The following is a 16,105-nucleotide window of genomic DNA, read 5'->3' as shown; positions in this document are numbered from 1 at the left end:
GATGGGGTAAATACTGTTTTCAAAACAAGTGAAACAGGGGCAGAGGTTCACCTTCCTACAGATTAGCATGATGAGTTAGAATGGCTTAGTCAAAGTCTAGATATAAATCCAAGAAGGCACATTGCTATGAAATTAAATAAGTGTATCTGTGTCCGTTACAAACAGCCCTACTACATGATGTATATATGTTTATACTTATGTCTTGGCTGTGAACCCTGTAACCAGAAAAATGCTCTGATTGTGCACAGAATCGATGTACCGTATTTTCACGACCATAAGGCGCACCGTACTAAAAGGCGCACTCACAGTTATGTGTCCCATTTCTGTATTTAACACACACATAAGGCGCACCGGACTATAGGGCGCGTTTTTTATATACAGGTGCATGTCCTCTACTACCTTTAAATACCTCTACTGCGTATTTAAAAATACAGCGGGGGCAAAACTGAGTATGACTGTGCTTTATTCATGTATTTATTACAAAGTATTAATCAAACCTGGGAGCTGACCGTGAGACAGACCAACATCGCAGATGACACAGCGCTGTGATCACTCCTAAATTAACTTAAAATCCTGAAACCTGCTGACGGAATATGTTCGCTTTTATTGCCGGTATCCTGGTGCCTGCAGCTAAAATTATTTAGATGAAAAACACCTGCCAGCAGCCGCGGTGAACCCCAGGCTGCCCGGCCTACAGGCTGCTGATGAAGAGATTTCTGCTGTCAGCGCACCGCTGGTATGTGGGGGTCTGAGCGCCTCCGACAGAAATAGATAATCTGGATGAACTGACTGCAATTATTAAGTTTTCAGGTGGACTTTCTCACTTAAAAACATATTAAAACTACTTTATTCCCACTGATCACAGCAAATATAGCTGCAAGATTTAGATTATTTAGATGAAAAAACACCTGCCAGCAGCCGCGATGAAGAGGAGGAGACGCGCCGGGGCTGCTGTTGAATTAAGTTTTCAGGGAGAAAAATACAGCGTGAGCAAAACTGAGTATGATTGTGCTTTATTCATGTATTTATTACAAAGTATTAATCAAACCCATCAAAGTCATCCTCCTCTGTTTCTGAATAAAACAGCTGCGCTAAATCAGACATGCCAGTTTCCCCTTCTTCGCTGTCAGTCACTTTCCGTGCAGCGCAGCTCCTCAGAAATAATGCCGGCTTTTGCGAAAGCTTGAACAACAGAGCCAGCAGACACGTTAGTCCAAGCATCTACAATCCATCCGCAAACGGTGGCGTAATCTGCCCGGCGCTGCCTTCTTATCCTGAAACTGTGGACAGACTCTCCGTCTGTCATCCATCGCTCCCACGCCGCTCGCAGCCTTACTGTGAACGGCTGCTTCACACCGATGTCGAGCGGTTGAAGCTCCTTTGTCAGACCCCCGGGATAACGGCGAGCACAGAGTTCATTTGATTCATCTTTTTTTCACATCGGCTGTGAGATGGGCACGCAGCGATGATGATGCGTGGAAAAAACCACCTAGTCTTCTCACATAGGCTACACCTCCCTCAGCCACGCATCCATCCAGCCTTTTCCATTTGCGTTAATATCATGTCATCAGAGCGCTGTCTGTCTCGCTGGCAGCTCCCAGATCAGCTTCTCTGATTGGTTGATGCGGCGCGTCCAGCAGCAAAACTTCAATTTTTCCATCTGAGCAGCAGCAGCGCGTTGGCGGTGCGTCAGATGCTTAAACGCTCCCGACGTGCTGCACCAAAATGCGCTGCGGGACCTTTTGCTGCACCTATATGCGCGTCAACCATTGACTTTGCATGTAAACACGCTGCTTCTGCTGCACCTGCTGGGTCCGGTTCACACCGATGTCGAGCAGCGTTAATTTGTTTTTCACATCAGCTGTGAGATGGGCACGCATGGAGTTACATATTAACAGCGATGGTGAGGGGTGGAAAAAAAACACCTGGCCTCCTTACATTCAGCCACTCTTTCATCATCTCCTCAATGAGGTGGTCTCAAAAGTCGCAGTTACAACACACATAGGGCGCACCGCACCATAGGGCGCACCGCACATTTTGAGGGAAAAAAAAGACGTTTCAGTGCGCCTTATAGTCGTGAAAATACGGTAGATTAAGGCCAATTCTGATTTAAAGAATCTGCACTTTAGCAGTTAAAGAATAATCACCGAAAATGTTTTTCCTCCAATTGTGCAAAAGCCGATTTAGGCAAAATCCAGACATTCAAGAGTAACTGCTGTGAAAGCTGCTTCCACAAAGCAAAATTAGCTCCTGCTAGAGACCATAGGCCTTGACATATATTTCCCTTATATATTCTCCTAAAAATACATGCCTCAGTTCATAACATCTTCTCTTTGACACCTTATTCCCCATCTGTTGGCTTCCTGTACACCAAGAAATGCATGTATAAACAGGTTACATTCTGGGGGATTTCTTCATTTTGCTAAATCTAAACATTGCATATCAGATCACTTTCAGAGTCCAGACAATATTAGTGTATCTGTGCATCAGAGCTTGTGTGTGCAGCATGCAAATTGGAATAGGGAGGGCAGCACAATGAGCATTTATGATAGTACAGGTGCTGTGAACCACACCACCTAGTGGTGCTTTTTTGCTCTGCATTCCTTTACACCTCCCTGCTTTCTGTATGGATCCTGTTTTATCACAGTCTCTTAGAAACAATAAAAGCAAGCTTTGCCGCAACATCAAACATGTGTTTTTAGATTCATCCTCATAAAAGCACACCAAAAAGATCACTGTAAAATACTATATTGTTAGTTGTAATCTAAAACACCCACAGCAGTTCTTTCCTGCACAAAACTTGTAATTCAGCCTTCCAAATTGCCACACCCAGCATTCAAACCGCAGATAACAGCCATTATTACCCTTTATATCCAGTTTGCATTCAGAAATACAAATATTTCAAAACCACTGTACTACACAAGGAGGGGGGTGGGGGTTTATGATGGACTCCTATTTCAGAGAAGCGTAGTTCGAGGAACGCTATAATATATACATATAATTCCCTTTCAATTCAGTTACGTCAGCCTTTCTCTGGCTTCCACATGTTCAAAGGCTAATCCTTCAGCTGACAGCAGACCTTTTTGGGTATGTTGGGATACACAGCTGATGGAGAAGCTTTCAGCATAAAAAGATAAAACGATGATGGAGTAAAAATGGGGACAAATATGACTGGCAGTCAAGGCTGAGATCCGCAGCGTGTTCATCTTAGTGTGCAAGTCGAAGCAGTAGTTATGATGAGGACTGACTTTGATGGGAGGAGAGTTGCCAGGGGAATAGACTTAATTTCACAAATCGTTGCACTATGAAAGGAAAGGAAAAAGACAAAGAGGGTGTATAAATGTGTTTTAAGGGAGTATGCTCTGTTTAACTGGCTGTAATTATCCCATCACACACACAACTATGGAAGTGAAATTGATTCGGTTTCAGGAAATAAAAGGATGTGGGAGGGCTTGGTAAGAGCTCAAGAGTGAGAGGCGGAGAGTGAAGGAGACACATCAGACAGAAAGTGAACAAAAAGAGAAGGCGGAGCAGAGAGGAGCTCTTTAGAGTGCTAATATAGAGCTGAAAGGTCCGTCAATCTGAGAGCTAATGAGCTTTTAAAAAATGGCATGAGTAATGCAAGACCTAATAAGAGTTAAATACAAAGAACTAAGACTTAAGTCAATAATAAACCTCAGTAGATATTTGCTTTACAATAAATAAGATCAGCTATAAAAGCCATTTTCTTTTCATTCCCAATGGCAACTGTAATGATTACTCGAAAACTGTGGGGCCTTACAGATGCTTTAAGTAGTTCGTTTATGAGAATGTTTTCTGTAATTCCTTTTACTTGGCTTATCAAAATGTTAAATATCTTCCAGGATTAGACACGCTCCAAGTTCTGACCCCAAAAAGTGGTATGCAAAAAATAAAAATCAGAAAAATCTGATTTTTTGCAAGTAAAAGCTTTGCATGTGTTGCTGCTTTATTAACAATAATTTAAAGTCAGCTATTTTCAGGATCAGTAAGGTGATTAGAAATAAGTTCAGCTGTAGAAAAACTAAGTAAAAACAAATTAGAAAGACCTACTGCCTACGACATGCTGAGGCTTGTCTGTGGTTTATTCAGGCAGCAACAAGTCGAGAGATAGCAGGCATGAAGCAGATAACAGGAACGATCCTAACAGTAAAGGGATGTTACTGTGCTCTATCCTTGTGCCATGGGGCATGCTGAAGCTTAAATGTTTGTTTACTTTTTTAAATGCAAATTTCCAAAAGAAAAAAAAAAATTAAAATATGATAAACATCCACCGGAAGGTTTCTACAGGTCACCAAACAAGTGTTTGTTTTATTTTTTTAAATGCCTTTTAACTTGACTTATACTGTCCTACATTAAATATGGATTTTTCAAAAGTTGCAATGAGACATTATTTGGCATTTTTTATATATATTGAATTGCTGACCAGCATACTATTTCTTAAAGAATATTCTATACTGACAGCATATTAATTGCAATTTATGTTTTTTATGCTTCATTTTTGCTCAGTTTGTTATTAAATAATGACCTTTGTGTGCATTATCAATAAAAAAAGGATGTATGATACTGCACATGTGCAAATATGGGTAAACTCAGAAGCAGCCTACTGAGGCTAAGCCAGTTAGCAGCTTAGAAATAATAAAGAAAAGTCAAAGATCTGGCATGAAAAAAAAAACAAAAAAAAAAGTGATTCTAGGATGAATTAGACTCCAATAGTGTTGGGAATACAGTACAAGCATTGGTGATCTCTGCACAGAGCTGGAGCAGACAAGACACTCAAATGTGGCTGCTTAGTGGGTGGATTGAGTACACATTTATAAATGCTTATACTAGTGATGACAGCACTGTTCTTAGTCTCAGAAGTCAAAGCACACAAAACATGATTGATCGATTGATCGATTCTGACCTTGAGGTTGTGTCCCCGTATATATTTAAGAACACAGCTTTTCTTTTTCCTTGATGTTCAGATAGGAGGCTCTTGGGAGCTTCACTACAACGTAGGATTGCTGTGGCTCCATTGGTCTTTGACAGCGCCAAGCTGTTGTTTTACCATGGCACATTGCAGGAAGGTTGGGCTTTTTAATGTTGCTACATCAATTGTCGCCATCTGGCTTTCTGGTAGTTCTTCTTTCTGGTACCACATCCATTTAAGTCTGCTCATCGCCATAACCACTTAAAAAAGGACCACCAAAACACTATCAGGAAGGACACTTGGAGTATATCGCCTTATATTACGGAGATCAAATGCCTGACTTCTGGGTTCGCACAGTGCTATAAATACGACTATGCATTTTTAAAGCCACTGTAAATTTTATTTGTAAAAATAAATAATGTAGGTCCTTTTAATGCTTCATTTTGAGTTTTAAATCAGAATCCTAGCTAAGGACCACAAATCTATTTCAAGCAGAGTCATTTAACTGACATCAGAGTTCATTTAAGTGAAGTTCAAAATACGGTGAAATAGCTGTACGGTTTGGTCATTCTGTCAGGCAGTTAATAAAAAATTATAATAATGATGGATATAATGTTGATATTACGCTTTTAAATGGTTCATTAAAAGGAAGAGGATGTCATTGAAACATGCATTTATGTTAAATTATTCTATTTTAATCTATTTAAATTTATTATTTCTTTAACAGTGCTCCGGTTCTAGATAAATAACCTTTTTCAAATCTGAAGGAACCATTTTTTCTTCATCTTTGTTTGAAGATGGTGAAAAACATTTTTATAATGACTCTTTACTCCCAGTCTTCCACTCCAAGTAATAATTATGACAGCTCACAGCAGGAAGGATGGAAATCAATATTTTCCAATGTTGTTCATATAGAAATGAAAAAGCCTGAATCTCAAAAGAAAAGCCACTATCATAAGGTGAATCTTAAAACTACATAATGAAACTATATAAGCCAGATAAAAAATAAATGTAAGAAGGAATAAAAAAAAAAAAAATGAAAATTGCTACTTTGTCACATAGAAACTACCACTGCAGACACCAAACATCTCAGTTTTAGCATCAAAATGTTTTCCAAAATGCTTCATGAATCTAGTTTTAATCACACATAGTGCTTACAGCTCGACAGTGAGTTATGGCAAAACATACCCACCCTCAGTGAGGGCTGTGAAAATGGAAATCATTGATTTTAATGAGATCTCATCACAGCAGAAAACTGTAACAGACATCCTACACCACACCAGGAGGGGAACAAGAGACAGAAGACAGGACAGATAGGAGGAGGTGACCGTGCAGAGTGGGAGAGCATACTGTGAGGATAGCGAAAAGCTTGGAAACAACAACAAATGCACGCACAGATAACACTGTAATTCAGAAAGCTGGATCGGCTCTGCCTCCCTCCTGCAGCTCCTAAGATGGAAAACATCGAGGAGGGAAGGAGACTGTTCAAAATCGCACACAACAACCTAAAGAAAAGAGACTATTTTGGTGAAGAAACCCTGACATTCATGAGAATAACAAAGCAAATAAAAAATGATGCACAAAACAGAAAAGTGTAGTAAAAGCACAAACATCACCGATTACTATATGTGGTGGTAATCGGTAGATCAGAAGATTAATGCATATAACGCATTAGCTGTGGATGACATTGCATGTTGAATTTTTAGGTGTGCAAAATATTAACCAGAAAGTAAAAAAAAAAAAAGAGAGAAATCTTAACTAAATATACTAGCTCTTTCAAATCAAATCACCATTACACACATACTTGTCTTGCTATATGTAATGAGGACCATTTGTTCACTCCTATTGGTTTTTAGTTGTTATCAATGCCCTAACCCTAAAAATAAGCCTAAACATATGCATTACCAATGCATGTCTCTCTATCCTAATCCAACTGACACCTTAACCTTAAAACTGTTAGCAAAACAGAACCAGCAAAATTTCCTCACTTTATAACGACTGCTCCTCAACATAATTGTGAAGTCGGAAAAATGGTCCTCACTCTGATCCCTGGACAGGAGCACACCCACCCACACTAACTTCTTTTCTCTTATATTACACCAAATATCAGGTACTCTGCATCTGCAGACCACAAAACTCTGCTGGTCTATAAGATTCACACAAAAAAGATCAATAACGGACCTGCCAAGAATAATTTTAGCTCTGTATACGGTAGGTTAAAATTTATATTTTCTGAACAGTTTTATCATGGATTGCTTCGTAGGCTATTAAACTCACTTAAAAGGTTACCAAAACTCCTTTTTTAAGTGCAATAAACCCAATCAAGTAATTCATGTAAAAAAAAAAATAAATAAGAAGAATTACATTTTAAAAAGCAAAGTAACTGTTGAATGGACTGATTTTATGTGGAGCCTATCTAATCATACTTACCACTCAAAATGATTTCCATTATAGCCACATCAACACTAACATATTCTCTGACATGCACACTTTCATACATAGATAAGCAGATACATGAGACAACATGGGGGCTAAGTGCTTTGCCCAAAGGCACATTGAGAGGGGGAACCTTTGAAATGCAAAAAAGGTTGGCTTTACCCAACCAAGAACTACAGATATATTTTAAACATAGTCTAATGTAGGGCTGGATGCTATGGCCAAAGCATATATTTCTTATATTCTGGTCTACATATTATAACTCTGATTACCATAGATATTAAAAATATAAAAGTCTAAAACAAAACTGCCAAAAGGTCCATAACAGATGTATTAGCCTCTGCCAACTGGAATTATTCTATCAAGCCTATAAAACTCCTCTAAAATAACATCTTCAGAAATAATATACAAAAAATATAAAAGAAAATACAATTAACTGTTTTTATTTACAGCAAAAAGCTTCACAAAAGAAATGCACAGTTAACCAGATGATCATCTCTCCTTCTTGATATTACTGAGTCCATAGGTTCTTGCCTCTTTCAGTTTCCCCCGTTACTGTTTTTTCATCATTTTATATGTCTATAGCCCTACCCACACTCTTGAGATTTTTACAATCTTGAAACTATAATTATTATTTAATACTCTTCCAATTAGGGCTGCAACCAAGAATTAGTTTGCAAATCGATTATTTCTATCGATAATTTTTTTTTTGATCAAACGATTAATAATCAGATAGCAAAAAGTTCATTAAAGAAGATTTTTTACAAAATTAAACCAGGTGAAACTAACTGGTTTTCAGTGCAAACTGCAAGCTGGCAACACCACACTACACGAGGAAGTAGAAAAAAACGGCCATTTTTCAAAGCTGCCGTTCCATGCCATCCAAGAGTGATAAGTCATTTCTAGAGCCCTATAAAATCCGTTTTATTTTTTCCCAAATTCCGATTTTTCCTTTTTCTGTATGTATTTTTGTGCTTCCAATCAATGGAATGTTGACAAAACTTGCAAAACAATAGTTCACCTGACACGTAAAAGTCACGAGGGAACTGCTCGGCTCTGTACTCAGGGCTTAGCGTCGTGTTTCTCAACTTTTTCGCCGAAAGCGGAGCTGTGGAGGGCCACTTTGCCATTTTTTCAATGTTTTGATGGGGGAGGGTGAGCGGAAATGACGGAGCGGGAGGGGTTGTGTCGCCCAGATTTGCGTCCCCGGTGTGCATTTCCCCCCCGATCTACATTCTTCTCCCAAACAAAAACAGTATTTCATTTCAAATGTAGAAATTCGGCGTTTACACTAGATTCCGCGTTAATTTGCCAATTCCGCGATTCAGTCCGCGATTCCGTGATCGCAGAAATTATAGGGCTCTACATTTCTTTCTACGATTTCTCCTATTTTTCTGTTGATGATGGTGATATTTATGTGCTAAATCAGAAAGGTCTTCAGACGTTTACATTTTTGAATCCTCACCAGTAAGAGCTGTTACACGCTCGCCATGTTTTTTCCATGTGGAGCTATCTGTATGGCTACAAATGTTTCTAGGTATGTGGTGCGAAAATGCTCTCCACATGGATGCTGTACAGAGGGCCATGGAAACCAAAAACTATCACAAATGGCTGGAAAGACCTCGCAGATACATCAAACTTAAAGCAATCATGTAGCTGTTTCTTTTAGACTTAAATGAACTGACCTAAACCTCAGTCAGTGACAAATACTGTAATCATAGACTATAATTCAGATCAAAATACTGGAAATGTGTTTAAAGTGATATCACTGTTACTAAATACATCCTATTGTAACATTTATTAATGAATTATGGAATAAAAAAGTGCTTTGGAATATCAATACTTTCTTCTAAGCTTTGAATGCATGGCATAAATTGCTTTAAATTAAAATAAAAACTTTGCAGACACAAAATGTACATAGCATTTCTGTAATTCTTAATTAAGTCTGACATGGATGTTTGTGCAAACTATGAACACTAGATGGTGCTACTATTTGCTCCAAAATCTCACCTGGGACCAGGCTGCTGGTCTTAAATAAAATTAAATATTAATGGAAGGTTGGAGATTCAAGATTTCAGGTCTGTTTTTCATGTTTTAACAGATAAAATAACTAGTCTAACAGTACAAACAGAAATAAAGAAAAAAAAATGATAAATCATATATGATCATAATAATAGTCTTGGGACAAAATACAGCTATAAAACAATTTTGCAATCTGCACATGGTTAAAACAAAAAGGACTGACCAGGACTTCGGCTGCCCGAAGTGCAGATAGTTTATACTGTAGAGGTCCATGTCCTCGGTGTGCCAAGCGAAGGTGGTCTTCCACATGCCGAAGTACAGGTACGGCGTGTTGACTCCTTCGATGACGATACCGCACTCCTGCTCCACCATGTCCAACAGAGTGTTAAGGTGGCCAATGTTCCACTCTTGAATGTCCTGGACAATAAAGCATGTGTTTCAGAATAGGTGCATCTTAAAAGGTTCACAGTCCTTTTACTTTTGCGTTTCTGAAATCAGATGTGTTTCTATCACATATCTGTGCTCATGCTAAAAGCTGACAGAAATAGTTACCAATTTTTGAGCGTCAGTAAAATATCTATTGTTAGTATCTTCCCTGCAGCCACCAGAAGTTTTATTGAGGTAAATTGGTAGAAAAATGGTTGTTAACAGATTTTTGTTATGAAACCATTCAAAGTTTTAAATGTTTATCCCGTATCAAGCCAACATTTTATCAGCATATTGTCAACTCTCAGATGTTTAAATAATAGTTGTTAAGTTTACTGTGTTCCCAAGCAATACCAATGTTAGTATGATAAGTTATGGTCTTCTTTTATTAATAGATCCATTATAGGTCCTAATTGCTGAGCTATTTGCACACTTTAGGGACAAAAATATCCCTCACCTCATCATAGATTGAGCCGCTGACATCAGCTCCATAAATGGGTGAAACAAAAGTCAGGTTCTTCCAGTACTTCCTCTCCAGGTCATCGAAGTCTTTGTGGCGTGGTGTGCAGTATCTGCAAAAACAAGAAGGCAAAGTTTTCAAAGACCGTTGTAGGTACCAGATTTGTGCGGGTGGTCGGATTTGCTCCGGCGCTGCGTATACCAGTGACGTAATACTCTAAGATTGGCTGAACGTTGCCACGATGAACACTGTGGTTACAGGGACAACGGTAATAACATAATACAGTGTCTAGTGATCCATGTAGTTTTACTTGATCGATAACAAAACTGAAAAGATCTGTTTTTGGTGAACAAAGTAACTGCAAGACCATCATATAAAGGCAGAGCTGGATTAGTGCTGCGGTAGCTGTGCTCAGTAGTTAACAGGTTATCTTGGTCAGTTACCCATATTAAGCTACCGCCTTTAACATTGTGTAAAATACAAACATTAATTTTCTACAAAAAGAATAACCTCTTTTTTTCTTTGCTAAAATCTCCATAAAAGTCCTTTTTTAAGATCTTCAATGAGTCCGGGATCATTGCTAAAAGTCAAAAGAAAAATGAAATGACTAATTGAACAGTTTCTAAAAAAGATTTTTTTGTTTTTAAATGTAGTACAGTACCCTAACATTCAGTAGTTTAGAAAAGTAAAATATGAGCAATTAGCAAGAGTTCATTCATATTGATATTTTTCTTCTAAACCAAATGGAGAAAAAGAAAAAAATTTTAATGTGTTTATATTGTAGATCTTTTGTTATTTTATCCAAAATTGATGTAGGGCACCAAGTTTTATGATTTCATAATTTATGGTATTCTGCATTTGAATGAATAATTTTAGTTATAGGCAAGTTTCAACAAGGTTATTTGAGAAAATTTTTAATTTTCGAGACAATTTCACCTTTAGTTGACCGCAAAAAAAAAATTTTGAATTAAAATATAATTCTGTTTTAAATAATTATGATTTAAATATGGTTAAAAAAAAAAGGTATGAGTTAAACAAGTACTCCTATCTGAAAATGCATACATAATTATCCAGGTCTCTCTTTTGCTGCAAGCAGCCTTTTAGCGAAACTGAATTCTTTTCACAGCTATAAGCCACCAAAACTTAATTTTCTTCAGTTGTTATGATTCTGTATTTTAGTTTAAAATCTAAAAAAATTGATCAAACTATTATTTCTTATCATTCAGATCAAATACTGGTATAAAACAGGTCATTTGTTTTCAGTGTAAGCAGAGGAACCGTTTTAGAAATAAAAACGTTAATAGCTTTGGGCTTCAATCTACTTTAGTTTAAGATAAAGTATAAACCTTATGATGGATGATTGACAAAAACCTCATCAATAATTAGTAAATAAATAATAAAGTTGCTGATAGGTGAGGTATTTTCATGAGAGACAGATAAGAGGAAGATCTGTGTCGCTAAGTCTTTTTCATCACCTGATAATTTACAAATACATCAGAAAAGGAAACTCACTTCTTGCTGTTGGCTAGTTTGCGATATTCGCCAACGGTCATAGATTTCTTCTGAATGTTGTACTGGGTAAACAGTCCAGACTGGCCAGTTACCACCTGCATTATAGGTGCTGGAATCACCATGTCTTCAATGGCATCATAGGACTTTCGAGGTTTCCAGCCCTCTGGAGGAATCACCTAAACATTGAAAAAGAGATTTAGCACTTACATGTAGATAATGGATACCGAGGTAACCTACATTATCCTTTGGGATCGAAATGTTTTACTAAAAAAATCTTACCCTAAGCTTTAATTAAGGGCAGAAAATTAAAAGAGTGATTGTGTGGAAAAGCATAACTTGGTGAGTGCATATTTTATGGATCCATTACCTTTGCCAGGCCTGCACGATGAGCCCCTTGACTCTCCATGTAGACAATGTATTGGGCAAAGTCTTTAAACTCCTCCATAGTAGGCCTGAAAGTCATGATCTTGCAGCTGGGGTTCTTGGCAGCAGCTGGTGGCAACGGTGGTGGAACTGGTCCTACTTGTGGATTTATAGGTGGCTCAAAACCTGGAACAGGTTTTAAAGCCCCATCCTGGTCTACAGGCAGAACTGGAGCAGTATCTTGATCTGAGGTCACTGGGTCACTGGTTGTTTGAGGTACTGGCTCTCGCATGGGAACCTGATCTTGGGCTGGGCTGGAGCCGAGAGCAGGAAAGGCGACTGGGCCAGGATCAGGGGGTGCAGTAGGGGGTGCAGCAGGTGCTGGGTTAGGAGCCGACATGCTGTCGGTGGACTTGTCGGGATCAATCAGATTCATGAAGGATTGCAGGAAAATCTGTTGGCTGCAGAAAAACAAAAACAAACAACATTTAAGTAAACTTCACAGTTAGGTGTGGTCACAATCAATCAGTATATTAAATATCAAATTCCACCTTCCAAAACAAACAGAGTAATTATTTTCTGTGTAGGACCAAGTGACATTCAAGAAAAAAACAGTTTTGCATTCTTAATAGCATATGAGATACATTTGGTCTGCAATGAGTTTGCAACGCCTATCAGGCATAAAAACAATATACAATTAAAGAGTCTTAGCGTAAAATGCCATTTTAAGGAAGTAAATGTGCAATATGGAAGTATCAGGCCTAGATGGAGTTAATGCTGTTGATTAGCCAATCAACCACATCTTCAATAACCAGCTATAAAGTACTTGACTATCAACTATTGTTAGCTGAAATGACCTACTTTAACTCAAAGGTGATACGAAATAAATGTAAAGCTCAGCTGTTAACCTAAGGCAGAAATAACTTTACACTTGTGTCACAGTTGGTGCTTTTGTTCAGTTTTTTTTTTTTGTTACCCTTAAAAAAGACTTTTTCACACTCTTCAGTGGTGTACCCATTAAGTTAATCAGTCAAAGGACTACTGCATATATGTTTGTGATTTTTTCAGCATCTTAGAAAAAAATTTATTAAATGCATTTTAATTCTATGAGGTTTGTTTCCATAAAAATATTACAGATCCTCAGAGCCATATGAGCAAATATTTCATGTAATTCAGAATCATTTTTTAACAAGAAACCTTAAAAAAACAAACTGAAGAGGATGGTGCCCATCAAATTAAGGGATGCACAGATCCAAATTTTCAATTTTCAGTCTAACATCTATGCTTGGATATCTATAGATCTGAGATGTTTCCGAAACCAGAGCTCTGTTTCCTCATCATTACTGTTGATTATCTTAGCAAGTTGTATATGTAGGGAAATACACATGTATATCAAAAAAAGCCACTTGAGATTAGCATAAGGTCAGAAAAAGGAACTTATAAAAACAATAAATCGTTTTAATAGGACAAATTCCATAATGGCAACAAACGTGCAACTGTAAAGGTTTAAACCTGGAGTATTTATTAAGTCCAACGCAAATGACCATAAAGTGGTAAACCTTCCTGCTGTTCTAAAAGATCTTTAACCCAACTTTAAATTATTAGACTGAACAGATCTGCCACTAGTGATCAGGATCACTACATATATCAGATCTCTACATTTTTGACTTGGATTAGCTAATTTCTTGCAAGATTAAGAGCAATTACACAAACTGTTCTAAAATGTGAAAATCTAAGACTAAATTACAACAACCCATCATCAGAAAACAACTTTATAAGCATTTTGAATGTTTTTCTCGATTAAATTGCCATTGTATGTATTCCAAAACTGCATCTTTCCCAATGTAACACCTTGTAGCTCAAGTATTAGTCAGTGAAAGCCAGAACGAGGGAAGCACTTGTTGAAGTGGTGAACATGCGCCACAAACAGGTTAATGGAAGAATAAAGAACCTGTGGAAATCTTGGATTTGTATATTGCTATTTAACTAGATGAAAACACCTCAGGATCTATCATGGGTTTATTTATAGTTGGCAAAGTTTGCAGTGTAAATACATCTTTCATGGCTCAACAAATGTTACTTAAGGACATAAAAGTTCTGGTTGGTCCTAAAGTCCCAGAGCAGTTCAACAAATATTGGTATAGAACAAAGTCTCGTTTAGCTTCTATTATGTGGTGCACAAATTAAGATGTCACACTTGTAAAGAAAAAAAAATATTGAACACAGCTTTTCAGTTATTTTTACACAAAATACCACAAAGCGTCACATTGAAACATGAGAAAAGAGACTTCCTGCTTAAAGTTCAAGCAAAAGGTGTTACGACTTGGGATTTATATAAAAATAAATAAATATCTAATGAGGTTTCGAGCAGCTGAACTGATATTAAAATGTAGATAAAAATTATACTATACTTAACAGTGAACAAACGCACTGAACAAATGGCAACTTTCTAACATTACCTTTCACAAATAAAACCATCGTTTTATAACAATGTTTTTTGTTTTTCCATAAATAGGTCAGCTCCTTTTCCCTAACTGACAGCGATTCAAATGTTGAAAGAATCGCTGCTTTCCAAAAAAACAACAACATAAAGAGGCCTTATGGTCCCTTTAACTCCATCTAGGCCCGATACTTCCATATTGCACCTTTACTTCCTTAAACGGCATTTTACGCAAATACTCTTTAAAGGTATGTTTTTATGCTTTATAGACGTTGCAAGCTCGATGCAAACCAAAAATAACACGGGCTTGGTGCAGAAAGAATTCATTACACTACTGTTGCTGCTAGCGGCAGAGGTTGCTGTGTTCAGTTGACATTACTAGCATTTTATACAATATAACGGCAGATAAAATCCCGCCGCACTTAGCGATTGCGATTACCAAAAATGAATATCTGATCAAATAAATACAATGTTTAGTCTGTTTAGGTGTGTGATTGCTTCGAGACCAACCCTGGTTGGATTATTTACAGCTGTAATGAAAGTAGCTAGCTTCTGGCTAACCATATCTGCAGTTGCGGAAAAAAAACAAACAAAACGTCGCGACGACAGAAAGCACGGTACAATTAAAGAATTAAACATATATGCTTTCCTATAGTCAAAATAGTTTCTGACACATTACCTCCTGCAGCAGATTAACGGCCTCGCTTTACTTTGCTGAAACGAATTGGTTTCGTTTTGGTTTATCGATTTTCTTTTAGCATTAGCAAGTAGCTGTCTGAGATCCGTTTGTGGGTTTAGGCCCCCACTTTAGTCGTTGGCGATTGGCTGAAAGGGGTTAAGGTGGGTGTTTCCTACTGAAATCTCATTGGTTTATCGGATGATTGACAGACAAAGCAGCAAATCAGATCTCACACCTACTGCCTTCATCATCATACGCCAGTAGCCTACCAACCAGATACAAAGCACGTACGCACACTTTTTAGCGATGTTCTGCAGTCATTAAAAACACTTACGCAAACAAACCATTTTCGATATTGCTCCTCAAAGGTAAAAAGCCTTTCCAGGACCATGTATTATATCCCATTCTGCGTTAATCATGAGTGTAAAAATATTCATTACACATAGTGTATGAAATTAAATAACACATCAAGACAAAATGTTCTGTCGACTAATCAACACATAAAAATTAAAGCCAATGAAATATTTTCAAAGTATTTTATTGAACAATGACACATTTTGCACGAAACATGTGCAGTGAATGCTAAAACTACGAACGTAATCTAAAAACTGTCTAAAACATTTTTTACAATTTCAGAAAGAAAAAAAAAAGTTCCCAGCATTTGCAATTATTTTGGTTAAATGTTTACATTAAGGATAATCTGCACATTGACCAAACAGAAACTGTAACTGATAAAGGCAAATGTTAACGTCAGCATTAAAGAGATGCATTTTCTCAATTTTAAAATGCAAACACTTCCTGTTTTAAGAGGAGTCAATTATAAAAGATGACAACTGG

General features: G+C 37.4%; 1 protein-coding gene across 2 annotated transcripts in view; it reads right to left on the bottom strand.

Annotated features, from left to right (window-relative positions):
* Window positions 1-15,426, bottom strand: part of kdm4b (lysine (K)-specific demethylase 4B) — a 64,812-nt gene extending 49,386 nt beyond the window's left edge. For both annotated transcript variants that reach the window (XM_038291627.1, XM_038291628.1), the window contains exons 1-5: window positions 15,269-15,426; window positions 12,154-12,610; window positions 11,787-11,962; window positions 10,272-10,386; window positions 9,612-9,805 (exon numbers count right to left, since the gene is read on the bottom strand). In XM_038291627.1, coding sequence (XP_038147555.1) covers window positions 9,612-9,805; window positions 10,272-10,386; window positions 11,787-11,962; window positions 12,154-12,585 — 917 coding nt within the window. In that variant the 5' untranslated portion in view covers window positions 12,586-12,610; window positions 15,269-15,426. The remainder of the gene's footprint in view (window positions 1-9,611; window positions 9,806-10,271; window positions 10,387-11,786; window positions 11,963-12,153; window positions 12,611-15,268) is intronic.
* Window positions 15,427-16,105: the final 679 nt, after the last annotated feature.

Source organism: Cyprinodon tularosa, unplaced genomic scaffold, assembly GCF_016077235.1.
Source record: "Cyprinodon tularosa strain WSP-4 unplaced genomic scaffold, ASM1607723v1 ctg30, whole genome shotgun sequence".
Classification (NCBI taxonomy): Eukaryota; Metazoa; Chordata; class Actinopteri; order Cyprinodontiformes; family Cyprinodontidae; genus Cyprinodon; species Cyprinodon tularosa.
This window is presented reverse-complemented; position numbering and strand designations above follow the sequence as displayed.